Source organism: Manacus vitellinus, unplaced genomic scaffold (assembly GCF_001715985.3).
Source record: "Manacus vitellinus isolate BGI_N305 unplaced genomic scaffold, ASM171598v3 scaffold_2_pilon, whole genome shotgun sequence".
Taxonomy (NCBI): domain Eukaryota; kingdom Metazoa; phylum Chordata; class Aves; order Passeriformes; family Pipridae; genus Manacus; species Manacus vitellinus.
The window spans coordinates 38,480,231-38,496,927 of NW_021940208.1; the positions used below are offsets into that span (position 1 = coordinate 38,480,231).

The window sequence follows — 16,697 nt, forward strand, 5'->3', positions numbered from 1 at the left end:
GTGCTTATAACATGTTTTATTCAATTCACATAGAAAAGCATGCAGTATTAATGTGAAATGGTACAGTATTAATGTAAGATGTTCAGTGCACATTAGGTAAACAAGTTATTAGCATACAAACCCATTTTTATTGTCTATACAGGCATACTAAACACACTTAGAATAACAATGCTTTTTGGGAACTAAATTAAAAATTGTGCTTAACTTCAAAAAAAAAAAAAAAAAACAAACCATGACTGCAGTGTTAAAGAAGAGATGTTTTCTAACTGAAGTGCTGTAACCCTAAAAAGAAACAAGCTGCTATCTTACACCCACCGAAAACAAGAGCTTCAGCACAGTACAGTGTTATGAAACAGTTTGAGCAGCAACATTTCCTCTGGGAGGAAAGTTTTATGGCAAAACTGACATTGTTTTATAGCAACTTCATGAATCCATAGGATATATAGCCAGTAGCTGCCTTACACGCAAAAAACTGCAATCTTTAGGAACAGGAAATGTAACCTTTAATTATCACAGGAATGACTGATTTGCTAAGTCCACTTAGAACTTCCTGTTGAAGGGAGCCATTAGCTGTGCTCACAACTGGAAGAGCATGTAATCTGAAAACAAAAGAACATCCAAAAACCCCAAACTTCCAAGTACATAAAATGCCCAGTCAAAGAAAATAATCTGGAATGGTTCTTCCCTAGGAAATAGCTTGCAATGGGTAAGGGAATATTTGGTTTTCACATAGCTGAAAATGAGAGGATCAGATTGCATGGAAGTTATTAAAAATTCAGTTCACCTGTAAATATTACACATTTGCAGATTTATCACTTTAAATCATGTTTGATTTTCAAGTAGAGTCAGTTTTTGGTGGTTTTTGATGGACTAGCACTGGAAAGGCTGCTTTGAATTTTCCTCTTGGTTGACTGACTGACATTTTTATTTTTTCTTTCAGCTGTAAAGGAAGACATCCAAGGAGGACTAAGCTGACTGTGCAGATCAGATGACATCTTTAAAAAACAGCAACCAAGCTTTTGTTCCTCAAACAACCTTTGTGAGTTACTGAACAGTACACTTGGGGAAAAGTCCCTTTGAAATAAAGAGTTTTGAGGTTTGCTACCACTAGCCACTGCATTTTGGCCTGTAAACAGTGGAAAGTGGTCATTCATATCTAGGTCAGATGGGGAGAGGTTGGAAAACATAACAGGTTTCCAGCCAGTTCTATCAGTTGCTAGATTGCTTGTCTCTGGACACTTCATTGTCTGTTCCTCATTCATTTCTTCCAGTTTCTTCTCAGTTCCATTCAGAAGCTTAGGGCACTCTGTTGACTTTGAAGAATTATCAAGGTCAGAGGACTTGAAATTATAGCATGGGCTCTTGCTGTTGTCCGACTCAGACATCATTGAGTCCAACTCAGAAATTTTATCAAGGTAGGCAGCATCCATAGATGCCTCACTGGAGGTTCTTGTGCGATTCATTTCTGAAGAGCAGAGAGTATGTAGCCTTTTAGGTAAGCAAGTACTTGTTTTATCACTGGACTTCGCTGTTGTCTCATCTGACTGATCAGCTACTGAATTTTGCTCCGATTCATCAAAATCTAAGTTCTCAGCAAAATTTGTTGGGCAGGTGCCCCAAAACCCTGATTTTCCTGTAGTAAAACAGTTTAGCTTCTTTTGACTATTACAGTTGCTTGTGCTGTGTTCAGGAGAAGCTTTGCTGCCACCATCTGAAGTTCCACGAAACTCTTCGAATTTCAGTTTTCTCAGGAATGTCGATGGTTTCCTTGTATTTTCTTTTCCATCAGGAGTGTTCAACTGAAGGCGACTGAGAGACAAAAAAGGTGTGCACGGTGGTGGAAGATCATAAAGTTCTTCATCCTTATATGGGGTACATTCCTCAATTTTACTCCACTGCTCTTCTAAGCAGGCATCCATATTTGTACTGTTTTCATCCAGGACAACCCTGTGACATCCTGGAAATAGTTCTTTCTGTGTGGCACACTGGGTATTTGAGCAATTCAAACTATCTTGACTAGAAGAGATTAAACAAGTTCCACGACTTGCCAGCTGTTCAAGACTGTCAGGACTTTGACTGGTATTCAAAGCTTTTTTCTCTTCAACTTGGGTTTTCAAAGAAGTTGCATCTTCACTGCTCTCACCTCCTTCAGCATCTGTGGAAAGTGCTCTCTCACTAACAGCACTCACTGTTTGGCTTCCTTTGCCTGCATTTTTCAGCTGTAAAAGCTGACATTTCATCTCTTCTATGTATTTATCACTTCTTTCCAGTGCCTTTTTCAGACGGTTCATTTCACGTTCACTTTGTTCCACTTTGGACTGAAGTGCAGCTACTGTAAACCTACCAAACCTGCAATAAGTAAAAAAGAAAGAAAATATTAAACTGGAAAAAGACATTCTCATGATGCTTTGCAAGTTTATTTCAAGACAGAGCAAAACTATTAAACACCGTGTTAATTTGAAAAGTCATAACTTTTCTCTGCTAGTTATGAAAAAATGCTAAAATCATCACAAATAACATACAGGTGGAGGTGATATGTAAAAAGACAAAATTAAAAAATTAGTGGTGGCAAGGCAATAACAAGCAGATTAGACTTCCAGGGGCTGGTTCTATCAATTCAACTCAAATATGCATGAAGAATTATCCCCTAAAACAATGGCAAAGATTTATGATAACATTTGAACAGTGGTCCACATCTTGAAATATTTACATTCAATCATTTTCCTACAGTACAGCAGTGTTTTACAACACATTTCTTTCACAATGTCACCTTGTCAAATACAAAATGCCAATATGAAACGTAGAAAATGCAGTAGTCCTTTGAGGTGGTTTAAATACTTATATAGACCATTTCAATTACGTTCCTGTTAGATATACAGCTTTTCCTTACCTGTTCTGCAGAAGGTATATCCACTTACTTCAGTTACTTGTTTTTTGAGCTTTACAACCAGAACAATCTAATTTCTACCTTGACTCCAATACAAAAACCTGACACTTGTGGTTTGTGAAAGTTATGTGCTTGTGGGGCTTCCAGCTTGAGCACATTTTCAACTGCCAAGATATGGACTTGCCTTCCCCCCGTCCTCCATCAGCTTTCAAGACTGACCTTCCCCAGAGGGCAGGTGAAGGTTTCAGCTATATGCCCTGACTAATTCTAACCTGTCATTGACAGGTGAGCACCAGGGAATTCCCTGCTCCATCCAAGGATTTCAATTTATAGAAAGAAAAAACAATTAAAGTTCTGGTATTATTAGAAAGGAGGGAAGGACCTACAGCCACCCTACAACTATGACAAATAAGGTTTTATATCACAAAGAAATGACAATTCTGTATGTGGGCTTAAATCTCCACCTCCTATCTTGCAGCTCTGTGTTACAGCATAAGTTTATATTCACTCTTCCAGCACAAACACTGCCTGGAATTTCTACCTTTTTTCTTTGCCTGTCTGCCTGTCCCTCCCTCAGAGTCACAGTGAATTTACATTCCATTTTCCCCATTCCATCCCCTCATCTCTTCACAAAATGCTCCCACTGCAACCTTTAGACAAGTGAAATCTGAAGGTGGTATATCTGTGGCCTGCAACTACGCTGGCAAAATATCCATGGATCCAGGCATGCATTTCCAGCAAACAATCAAACTGTATTCTATTTCTTCTAATTCATGAGCCCAAAGCAGCAAGAAACTGTTGTATGCTGACAACTGCAATACAGTTAAGTGGGTAGTTAGAGAAAGGAATAACGGGTATCACAAGCCCCAGACAAACTGGGCACAAGTGACCAGGATCTACTGATATATTTCACCATTCAACTGCTTCTGCATATTTGAAGAACTCTGAAGACTTTAGTGTAGATGGTTCAGTGGTGGGTAAGACTCACACAATAGTCTGTCACAGCACTGCTACTAGATGACTTTTTAAATCAGATCAGCCTAAGGTTCACACAGTTTTGGTATGTGCCACTCACTGCCTTGTTGACAAAAAATGCCAAGATAGAAGATTTATATTTAGTAAGACTTTTTTTCCCCCTACAAGAAGCTGGCTGGATTGGAACTCAGTCAAGGCAAAGATACCCCCCCTCCACAGTAGCTCTACTCAATTTTCTTTGTCTTCATAAAAAAGAAGACAGAACATTTTTCATTTGCTTATGCTCTGGATAACAAGTTTTCTCAATCGATTATAGCAGTTTCTCCACTTCTAGCTGCACACAAGAGGGGAATGGGAGAAAAGGCACAGACAACTTTCTGTCTCCCATATGAAACTAGATAAAAGCAGAATCACAGCTCAAGAATGTTTCCATTATATTGTCAGGTGAAGGGGGTTACATGAAATAAGCATCCTCCTATACAACACATTTTGGCTTATTTCCTCCTTTAGTTAAAGGAACACAGATTTTGCTTTACGATACGGAAGGAGTCAGTGTAGCACAGCAGGGCCCAAGCAAGACCTTTCACACTTCCTAAGATGATCCAAAAGTATTTATTTTGCCCTTCTCTAAAGGACCTGTTCACATAGTCTTACAGGTGCAAACGCTACACTGCTTAATAAAAGATAGAAAGATGATGCAAAAATACAATTTAGCTGAATAGCCAAGTGAGAGAAAGGGAAAAATGCTTCTGCAAAATAAGCAAGATTTTCTCGAGTCTGCTGTAACAGACACTCTGACATAAAAATTAAAACATGTTTACATTTATATGCATACCTGGTAATTCCTTTTTAATGGAAGAATGGTGTAATATGTTTATTTAATGCAAATAGCATTAGTGACAGTCTGGGATTTGCTTATGAGGAAGAAGCACCGTATTCTCAAGTGTAACTTTTATAACAAGTGTCCTCAGGTTAAAAAAATACAGTATGTTGTTCAAAGGCAAATAGCATCACTAATATGTTAATTGTTGCAGAGGGATGTGCTTGGGAATTTTGGTTTTCAGAAATGGAACATATGACAAGCTGCCTACAAAGTTACTTCTGCAGTTAGGCAAAGAACAGTAATTGCTTTCTGTTCCAGCTTTGAGACTTGCCTGCATTTATTTCCCAAATTTTCAAGGACATGGATTTTTAAGACAGCCATATTACTATGCACATATTTAAGCCAATTACTCCAGACCAGAGCATGATATAGATGTTTTAGTAACTGACCTAGCAGGTCAGCAGAGGGCTTAAGACATTCACATTTTGGTTAGAGAAGCCAGATTCCTGCTCATCTCCCCAAACCAAACCACTCATAAAAGATTTTCTCTTCTTTTCCCTTCAGATGTACAGTGAGCTGTGCTATAAATGAAAAAATTATGGTCTGATAATAACAATAGAATGCAGTGCAGTTACATGAAAATAAATCTAAGTTTCACCTGACAATCTAGATAAATTTCCTGAAGTATTTGAACTATTTCACACTTAGTAACAAGTGTTAACTTCTTCACTAGAAGTTAAGGTATTCAGTATACATGTGATAAAGAGCATACATATACTGAAGGAAAGCCACACCCTCACACATGGACAAAGACTTTTGAGCATTAGTGTCTTGTTCTTCAGTCACATCACTGAAACAATGACTTTGGATCTCAATGCATGTGTTTTAAATGCATCCTTTCTATAGAAAACTGAAAGCCTGCAGAAACAAGTGGTCACTCATAAAGTGAACAGAAAGACATTTCAGGTGGGATTTGGATTCTTCAAAACAGAAACTTAATGACATTTTAGATCACCTAAAATCTTTTACATGACTGCTGACCTCCAGCTATCACTTTGGAAGGATACACATATTCTATCTATAGACCCTGTATCACAGCCACTAGCCCCAGGAAGGTGTACTGGATATGTTATAGTGTCTGAGGTGATACTGGATGTCTAGATGGAACACTTGAATCCAAGGTTTCAGGATCTCTCCTCAGTCAGAGTCCTTTTTCTTGACTCAGCATGATTCTAACTTGACAGAAAGCTACAGTCAGCTCTCTGAGCAAGAAGAATTAACATACAGGGAGCAAGAAGAACTAACACTGTTGGCGTAACTTTCCTGCACATTATCACACAACTGCTCCCTCAGTTATGTTTGAGTACTCCTATCCTGCTTTTGTTTGGGATACAGTTAATTCACTTCACAGTAGCTAGTATGGGCCTATGTTTTGGATTTGTGATGGAAACACTGCTGACAACACAGAGCTGTTTAAGTTACTCCTGTGTAGTTCTTACAACAGAGTCAAAGCTTTTTCTGTCTCTCAACCCATCAGTGAGGAGGCTGGGGGTGCACAAGAATTTGGGAGGAGACACAGCTGGGTCAGCTGACCTCAACTAACCACAGGGATATGCCACGCCATAAGGCATTTTGCTCTGAATATAAAGCTGGGGGAAGAAGAAGGAAAGGTGTGATGGTGTTTGTTTTCTGAAGTCACAGTTACACGTGATTGGAGTCCTGCTTTCTTGGAGATGGCTGAACACCTGTCTGCCTGTGAGAAGTGATGAATGAATTCCTTGTTTTGCTTTGCTTGTGCATGGCTTTTGCTTTCCCTATTCAACTGTCTTTATCTCAACCCATGCGTTTTTTCACTTTTACTTCTCCACTCCTCTACCCTGGGAGGGGAGTGAGTGAGTAGCTGTGTGGGGCTTAGTTGCTACCTGGGGTTAAACCACAACTTCTGAAGAAGTCCACTTAGAAACTGTTGGAAAGTTGAAAAACAAATTTCTTCACTTGTTTCTTCTCTTCTTATCTATCAGTTCTGCAAATTCAGCTTTAGGGTTTTATTTTCACACATCAGCGACCACTAACACATCTATCTGGTTGAGCCCTTAAGTGATACCAACTCAGTTTAAAACCACAGAGTCTCACACAAACATTTCCCTTTGTGGGTAGTAAGTAGCTGCAACAAACTTTTCTTGTATAACCACTTACTGAAGACTGGGGCTGCAAGGATGCTATGGAAATTGACTCTCCAGTTCTAATCACCTGATGGCCCAGGCTGGGGGCCACCCTCATGCTCAGGATGCAAGAGCATGATCCATACTCCAACGGAAACAAAGAGTGGTGAAAAGTGGAAAATGACAAGGTACAGTCAGGGCCTGTCACAGTTTGAGATAAGGGCAATGCCAGAGTGTACAACCAAACCCAGTTCTGTCATGTAGATACACATTTTCACATTTTCCCTTGGGTTCTGCAGTTAGGTGGGAAGATAGAGGCAGGAAATCTAAGAACAAAGCAGCTGAAAGCCTTAGTAGCTTCTACAGTCCTTCTGTGATATTGTGTACCAGATGTAGCTGCACGAGAACAAGTTCTGCAATCCCCCTCTACATCACCTATGACAAGTGATCTCAAGTGTCTGCAGATCAGAGAATATCCCAGGTTTTATACAATTGCCTTAAAAGTATGTCATATTTGCACAGGTATGTTTAAGAAGAAAAAAACAGTTACTGTAAGACAGGGGCCTTTTCCTAGCAAGCAAAGAAAAAAAAAAGTCAAGACATATACTGTTTGTTGGATGACTGTAGAGCAGCAGGATTTGAACAGAACAGACAAGTCAGGTATGTTCTTTGAAATGAGCTTCTCCTTTCACTTAGGGAATTGGGTGAATTTAGACAAATATGCAAAATCTCTCCAAGCATTTTAACATCTTTCAGTGAAGCAGCACTGATTTTCCATATAAGAAAGGCAGATTATACCCAGGGTCAGCAAACAGCATAAACCAGAAATAATTACTTCAGAATTACTAAAAAAAAAAAATCCTACCAGAAAACCCACAAAACTGGAGTGTGATCTGAATGTCCTTACCCATCTGCTTAAGTTTTCAGACCTTCACACCTGAAGTGGGCACTTCCTCAGGATTTAATGCTATGACTTAAGAACTCAGAGTTGTTTTGAAGGCTACTATATTCTCCGTTCTCCTACTTACTTTTAAGGCCACACTGCAGCTGGTCTTTGAAAATGGCCACTCCTCTGGAATAGCAAACTTGTGGAGAGGTAAGAACAGAGCCCAGTTTTCTATCAAGGAAGACAGTAAAGTTCTTACCCTCCGCACCATGGACACAGGTTACTAGAAGCCTATTTGTAGGCTCAGTAAAATGAAGACTAAACTAAAAAGTCTGGCATGAGCAGAAGTATTTGACTTAGATAAAAATTCAATGTAGTAACAAATGACCCAAAAAGTCAACAGCCTTAGATTTCTGAAAGTACTTGATATTAAAATCTAGACAAGATAAACAGTAAAACTGGAGATGGAGAAGCTCTCCTCCCTCCTCAAACTACAACAATAAAACAAAATCAGAGAAAAGAGATAATGCAACAATTTTGTGCATTTTACAGATAGTTTTTCAGACTGGGATTTTAACTGGCAGAAGGAATTAAATATTTAGGGAAAAGGCTCCTAGGAAGCCTAGAAGGCTGGTTCAAGCTAATTTGAATCTAACCATTCATAAAATACACTATACCCTGGAGTAGATGGACTTGCTAGTTATTTTCCTTCAGGTAAAAAGCAAACATCCTTTTGCCAAAAATGCTTTTAGATCCACTGTGCCTTGCCAATAGACGTAACAGTTTTCTATTTTAAGTAGAGCTGGAATTAATAGGGCTTTATCATCCTGCAAAACTTAAGTTTTAGAAGTTTTCTTGTTCCCCATTGGGAAAATGAAAGTTACTGAGAATTCATCAGGAGAAAGGGTAAACAAAGAGCAAACAACAGCCACCAATCAGTCTGATTTGCCTGAGAAATAGGAGACAAGTGAAGGTCTTTAGCAAGAATTAGAGCAAGAAACTTACCTCTATTTGCCTTTCAGACCTGTGTCCCAACTACATGATGTTATTGTATTCTGGTGAAGGTCTACTCTTAAAAATGTTTCAAGGAAAAAAAATAAAAAGCTAATCAATCAGCATCATCAGTTTAAAAATTGTGTAAAAATCCCTGAGATGGTTGAAATATCAATTTTATTGACATACATGACATTTTTCAGCAGGTTTTAATGGATACGAACAAAGAAAAAACAACTCAAGACTATGATAAAAGGAAAGTTTTTTATTGACCACTGAAGAAGGGTAATTATACTTTTCCTGTGATGTAAGAGGTAGAGTCTGTGTTACAAAGGGATCATTCACCTGCCATTAGTGTTTCCTCTGCTGTAAAGCAAAGTCCACTAAAACAATTTAGGTTTTACTATTCAGCTCCACTGTCATTATGCACAAAATGAAATACACTTGGGATACAGGGACTGAATACTGACAAAACCTTTAAAAAAAATTTGTTACAAATTTTATTTAGTTAATTTAGTCAGTTGTTTAAGCATGAATCCATACCTGAGACTCTGAAGCTGAGGAATACATGACAAAAGAAACAATGGTTGTGACAGTAAATGACAAAGATCCAATTCAGTAGCTGTTTTAAATTGCATTAGAGACTCATCCAGAAACTTTTCCAAAAATTACCTTCTGAAAACTTCTGAATAAAGCACACTGGAACAACTGTACTGGCAAATCAATGTACCTGCACAGAAACTTCTGATTCTAGTGACATTGTTGGGCTCTGATGCTTATTGCTTTCAATTCTGATTTCATAAGCAAGACATTTATTGCAAGCCCTGTTCAGTGTGTGAAGCCCAGCTGAAAGACCTGTTAGATATTACCAAAGTTTGCTATCAGAGCTGAAAGAACATTTAAAAAATGTCTTGATGTTAGGTCTGGTCTGGATATTGACCAGACTGATGACCACAAAGATGAAAGTTAATTTAAAAATTCTGCTAACAACACTAAGATGGGAGAGACTTCCCACCACCTGAAAGATGTGTCTGGAATTTGAATAAGTGAAGTTTGACACGCATCAAAACACCAACCTGAAGAAAGCCAATAAATGGTTTAATTCCCACACTTTGAAAGGAGACATAGCAGCACAAATGCAAAATGAGGTAGGAAGGTGGCTTTCTAAGTAGCTATTTGACAGAACTGGTACTGGGCATTTGTGCTAGAAGTGTCAGGTTAAAGGAAAGAACAAAAAAAGGTATTGTAAGATATAAGATGCTGTAGAAGACACAAGACAGTTTTTCTGCTCTAGTTAGTGCTACTGAGACTTCACTTGTAATCTAGTACCCAGTTCTAAGTCTTATTGCTTCAGAAAACCATAGACACTGGAGACTCCTGAGTGCAGAGCAAAACCAAATAAACAGAACTTTACTTTTTCTCTCAAGTTACACTTCTCTAAAAGAACTGGATGAATTCAGTCTATAAGACATGACTAGGAATGAATGGGTACAGGTAGGGTGAAGTAAAACTGCTAAATTTAACGTGCTGAAGGGTTTCTTCCAGGACAAGCTTTTTGTTGCATATACTTAAATTCTTGTAGCACACCACTGGGCCCAGAGTAAAGCCAAAATTGAATATAGCAGAATCAGGGAACAGAAATACAAACTCCTGAAGTGTTTGAACTCTTCCTAGCCCAGGTTAAGCCTGATTCAATTCATATCCTAAATCCTATGCACAGTTCTAGGCTAGTATGGGTCAAACATAATTCCCAATAGGCAGGCAGGATGTGATACCTGTTCTGGAGACTAAAAAAATAATAAAAAAATTAATAGCAGAGACGTAGACAGGTAAATCTAGCTGGCATATAGGTTGCAAGACAGATCTTGAAACTGTCTAATTTATAATAACATTTGGCTACATCTGTGCTTCTAAAGAAGAAAATGACAGGCTGTAGTTTTAGGCAACACTGGCAAAAGATGTAAAAATAACTGGCTTGCAGCAAAAACTAATTCTTCCCACCCCTGCCCCTCAGACATCTATTTTTTTCTGACCATGGTAAAACATGCACAAGCTAGAAGAAAGGGAAATTCTCTCCACTGAGGAGTTTACCTAGTATCAGTAAAGCAAAAATCAACTTATATTATCTGGTCTTTTCTAGCTCTTCTTTTCTAGGATTTATTTAGTTTTCAAGTTTGCCATGCTTGCCAACTCACTCTTGAATCTTATGCGAAAAGATATTCCATGTCAATAAAATCCATTGCCAAGACCTTAAACAGGGCTCTATCTTATTTGGGAACTTCAGGGTAGAATGTACTTTTATGTATTCACAGTCCAAGGATCATGCATCCTCTTTTCTGTTGTCTCAAATAAAAAGCAGTCTGGTAAGTAAGTTTTTCTATAAGGATGAATTTTATCTTCCAGCAGGTGAGTTGTGAACTAGAACAAAATCCAGAGAGCTCTCTTCTTATATTACGCAGGTGCCTCCTAATCCCCTTCTTCAAAAGCTCTGTATAAACCTTTGGCCAATATTGCTATTAACTTTTTACTTTCTAAACCAATGACAGAAAAATGGTAGAAAGCTAATGAAAGAAAGGAACACAACTTTAAAAATATCAATATATTGCTTCACAAAGTACTCCCAAGGAGGGTTACCTTACAACACAGCTCTAAGCAATATGGCAAAGTTTCTGCTTTTTGAGGGCATTGTCATTGGTGTTTTAACTGTTTATTGACAGTATTAAACACAGGTGTCAGTTCTGGGAATGATGTTCTCATGCTGCAGAAGCTTGATTGCACGTATACTGCTGGACACAAAGCTATCAGGAACGTTCCTTGAGTAGGGAGCCTAACCCCACAAAACAAACCACGAAGGCAGCAAAAGGAAGAACAAAACAAACCTAAACACAAGCAACCAGAATATCTGCACTTAGTAAGAGACCTTCTACTTTGACCATATACCAGATTCAGACATTTCCAAATAACAAGTTAACTGTAGAATTCAACTAATGAATCCAGTTCTTCAGTACTGGTCAGGTAACACAAGGAATACCAGTTGTAGTCAAGTCATATTCCTTCACTTGCTGCTATTCTCTAAGATGCATTTCTCACCCACTTGCTGCTATTCTCTAAGTTACATTTTTCACCCAAGTCCATGAGGATAAAAATTCCAAAGTCTACCTGGAGACACATATGCAACACTGTGTACACCACCACAGTTTTAGGTTACAGTCCTACAACAGTTAAACAGTCTATAAATAAAATATGGTAGCTTTTAAAATATTCACATACTTTTGGGGTGATCTACTATCAACTTCAGCTTTTAGTCGCAAATTCTCTCTTAAAAGGTTATTGTTTTCCATGCTCAGTTTCTTATTTGCCTAAGGAAAAGAAACAGAAAAAAATAAGTATACAGTAAAACAGAAATGACTTCCAATATTTATAGGACAAGCTGTTTCTCCTCTTTAAAGGGACAGAACTAGAAATGTGAAGGCAGGAAAGAGTCTTCAGACAGGGACACCACTTAAAAATCACCATGGGAAATGGTTTGCAAAACTGAATAGCGAACAGACATTTTTTATTTATATTCCCAAAATACATTGCAAGTGTCCTATCTAGGGAAATAAACACAGCAATGTTAGTTAGCACAGAAAGTCATTAAGGAGATGTACTAATGGCAATTCCATGTTTTTTTTTCCACATGACTAAATACGTTAAGTACATTAACATTACAATGTGCAGGTATCAGCAAAACTAATGTTGAACAGCTTCCCCCATTCCAAATTAGAGCAACATTACTTTGTGGGTTTTTTGGCTTGTTTTTAAAGCATAGTTATCCTGTGGATGTAAATGCATTACGACAAGCTATTTGCAGTCTTTCTTCACTTTCTTCCAGGATGTTGCGATTAAGATTCCTGATTCACAACCCTTCTTACTCCTTGAATTGAGGTCAATTCCTTCTTCTCAGTTCAGCAGACACCCTTCTTAACAGGATGCTTCATATAAAGAGAAGTTTTCCTGCCACCCTGTTTCAGAATAATGAATGCCACTATCCTAACAATCAGAATATACTCTTTGCACTTCATAGTCTGCTAATCTCTGTATGCTAAAAAAAAAGCACCACCAGTCCAGGACTTGTAATTCATAACCTCAATTAGATAACACTTCCACTGCATAATAAAAGTATGATCTAGAGTTAGATCTGAAGAAGGAGCTATGCAGCTGGGCTCAGGAGTGAAATGTACTTTTTTAGAAGCATTGAACAGTGCAAGAAGAGAGGCGGAAAACTTTAAATGCTTAGAGAAATATCCCTAGCAATCTTTCCAGGTAAGGGGTAGGGAGAACGGAGTGGAAAAAAATAAACTAACGCCCTGCTTCCCCAACACCAAATATTCCTAAGGGCAAAAAGAATAACTAGAGACCGTGATAAAGAAGACAAGGGAAGGGTGAGCCCAGAGCTTAGGTGTCTGAGTGTCAACTACTTGGTATTCAAAAAATAAAAGCACAAAAAATTATTCTGAAAGCGATGAGTAAGAATTCAGGAAACCTCAGTTCCAAAGAAGCTCCATTTGACAACATGGCCAAGACCTTTCTCCATTTCCAGAGACAGTTCCCCCAACCACATAATCAAGTAAAAAATTTCATGACTGAACCTCTTTGGTGTCCTTCCTCTAAAGAGTGCTTGACCCTCCAAGCCAGTAATCTGCAAGGGACCTCCACTTGCAGCATGATGTCTAGATTAATTAGCTCACATAACTGCATTTTTAATGAGTGTTCTTTATCCAGTATTTCTACTGTTGGGTTTGTTTCACCACTCCCATACTTGTTATGACTCCACTCAAAGCAATAATGCCTACTTTGGGCATTTCTACATTTGTCTGCTCTAGGACATTTAAATGATAAAGGTGGTTGCTATTTCCTGACTCAGTCTGGTTTTGAAAAAGAAAGCGATGGTGAGCGCATTTGCTGAGGGACCATGTCTCGCTAGCAAGAGATGTACGGCTGAAACCCCTGGGTCAGGCACTTTCATGGATAAGAAGGTTTCTGGTTCCAGACTGTGTGTGCGTCTTGCTGTTCAGACTGAACTGTTCAGTGCATGCTTACAACTGAGACAAGGTCTAAAAGGAGAGCTTATGGAATTGAGCAGCTATTGAAGAGGGAACAGATGGGAAGAGTGTTGGACTTGATGATCTTAAATGTCTTTTCCAACCTAAATGATTCTAGGACAACAGTTTAATATTGTTCCCTAAAACACATCTAAACCTCTATTTGTTTCTAACCCTTAACCAATTTAGAGATTCCATAAACTTAAATCCCTTTTCTTGTTAAGGCTGAAGTTACATTGAAAAAAATACCCAAACAAAACCTTCCCTCAGTTCCTGCTATATTCTTTTTTTTACTTACCTAGGGAAAAAGTTAAAAAACTCAGTCATCAAAAAAAAAAAAGTCAGTACAGTTTAACTTCATAAAAAATATACAAAAAAATAGGCAGACAAAACCTTTTGCTGTGAATCCCCTTTTGCCATCTACAAGTGACTCTGAAGCCCCTGGGGTCCTAGAAGTGTCCTTTTAACTACAGAATGGCAGAACAGTATAATGTGTGCCTCCGAGTCGGTAGCACAGAATAAGTGGGAACACTATTAATGTTTAAAAAGTTAAGAAAAAAGTCCTAAACACATCACACTTCATTTTTGCAGGTGGCAACTCAGGATTGTTAATAGAAAAAAAAAAGGTAGCATTTTGAATAAATGCAAGTCCAGTTCTTTCTACCTTGTTTTCAAATTAATTTTGCAATTTCACTCTTATTCAGTGTTTGAGGTGATCCTTCTTGTGCCCACAGGTATATTTTGCAAGATATTTTTATTTACATGTATTGTCACACGTCTACCTCCTGCATCCCCGCTTCTGCAGTATCAGATTTTTTTTTTATATTACAACAAGATGTATAAAAAGGCTGCAGGTTTCCAGTAAAGGATCTTCTGGTCATAAAATGCTGAAGCTTGTCTATTTTTGGTCAAAGGGTCAAGTTACCCTGTCTCAGCAAATTGCACCAAAAATATCGGCTAGCAGGGAGGGCAATAGTGCAAAATCTGCCTCAGCCAACTGTACTGTGTTTGCCCACTGAATGTTGTAAAATAGATATATTATATAGATTATTGCAAGCCTGAAAAATCTGGTCATCAATACTGTTGACAAGTGCTACTATAATCCAATTACCCAGGCATAGAGTGACGGAGGAGTTGAAAAGCAGTCACGTACAGGACTCACTAGAACAAGCAATAACATTTGACACTTGCAAGGGCTATATGGAAATACTGTGATACAACAACAGTCACTGGAATTCAATTTTTTTTCTTTCTTCGGGATCTATGAAGTACCCAGAGGTCATGCTAGCTCTGACTCCCGGTTAACTAACACGAAACAGTTACACTACAAGATAGCTGAAGAAATGTGTTTATTGCATTTATTACCTCCTTTAGCTTTTCCACATTATCCATCAGTTTTTCATACATATCATTGGCAGCTTTCAGCTTTTTGCTCCATTCCTCTGGTGTTTCTGGGCCACTGGTACTTGCTTCATTTGCTGACTGGCTAGTTTCCTCATTTTGGCAAGACAAAGCTGATGCTGCAGGATCCAGAAGAGATTTCAGCTGTGTCTGTAAACTGAGATTTTTACCTCTCAGATCTTCTACTTCTTTTTGCAGGGACTCTATTTCATCCTAAAGGTGTCAGAAATTCACAGGAATTAAAATAATTTGTGAGATTAATTGAATAACACTGACAAGTTCCCACATCACTTTGGAAACATGGGTTCTGGCAAGCCCAGATGCATGCCTTCACTTACACAGATATCTAAGTATGCTTACGTATTGTGTTCTAGGCAGGATTTTAATCAACCTGCACACTCAAGGATAGTGAAGATTTTAGTGAAGGAAATCCCTTGACTACGTAAAGGACCCTGAACAAACTGGTGGGCAGACCAAAAGCTTCAAAGCATTCAGCAACATGAATCTATTATCAGGGCACTCTGTTGGGAGGATTTCCTGTATCAGGAGTGTTCTTAAGGCTGTCCTCTGCTGACTCATTTGCTGTTTTATAAGAGTGTTTCTCTCATATCATTTGGAAACATTACATGTTCAGATGCTGAAAGCCTCAAAACTCAAAATGGATAGAACACTGCCTGAAAAAGGCTGCTCCAGCTACACCAAAGTAGCAACACCTTAGGAAAGACTCTCAAAATGCAAGGAGCAGAGTTCTTAGCTGTAGCAGTCTGAAGCTACAAAGAAGCAAAAACCTTCAAAAGGTTTGTTAAAGGGACAAAAAATTTATCCTGAAAACATGTCTTCTACACTGTTCACCAACTTAAATACCTGAGTTGTTCATGGTCAGACTACTAAAGGTAGTACATATAGCATATATAGCATTGACACAAATCCAAGGCATATTTTCATAAATAATCAAGCCTGCCTCTGCCCCTATAATGGGAACAGCCATTTTAAATTCAAGGTTTTTTAAGAGATTTATGTTATCCTTCTGCCTGGCAAGGTTATGGAGCAGATCATCCTAAGTGCAATCACACAACACCTACAGGATGGACAAGGGATCAGACCCAGCCAGCACGGGTTTAGGAAGGGCAGGTCCTGTCTGACCAACCTGATCTCCTTTTATGATCAGGTGACCCGCCCGGTGGATCAGAGGAAGGCTGTGGACATGGTCTTCAGCAAAGCCTTTGACACCATCTCCCACAGTATACTCCTGAAAAAGCTGGCAGCCTGCAGCTTGGACAGGGGTAGTCTCTGCTGGATCAAGAATTGGCTGGATGGTCGGGCCCAGAGAGTGGTGGTGAATGGTGCTGCATCCAGTTGGCAGCCGGTCACTAGTGGTGTCCCCCAGGGATCAGTGTTGGGCCCAGTTCTGTTTAATATCTTTATTGATGATCTGGATGAGGAGATCAAGTGTACCGTTAGCAAATTTGCAGATGACACTAAGTTG

At 38.7% G+C, this 16,697-nt stretch overlaps 1 protein-coding gene across 1 annotated transcript in view; it reads right to left on the reverse strand.

The window, feature by feature from the left end:
- Nucleotides 1-16,697, reverse strand: part of OBI1 (ORC ubiquitin ligase 1) — a 24,103-nt gene that overhangs the window by 24 nt on the left and 7,382 nt on the right. The window contains 3 exon segments of the mRNA XM_029960960.1: nt 1-2,349; nt 11,997-12,085; nt 15,176-15,424. The exon segment at nt 1-2,349 is cut by the window's left edge and continues 24 nt beyond it. Coding sequence (XP_029816820.1) covers nt 846-2,349; nt 11,997-12,085; nt 15,176-15,424 — 1,842 coding nt within the window. The 3' untranslated portion in view covers nt 1-845.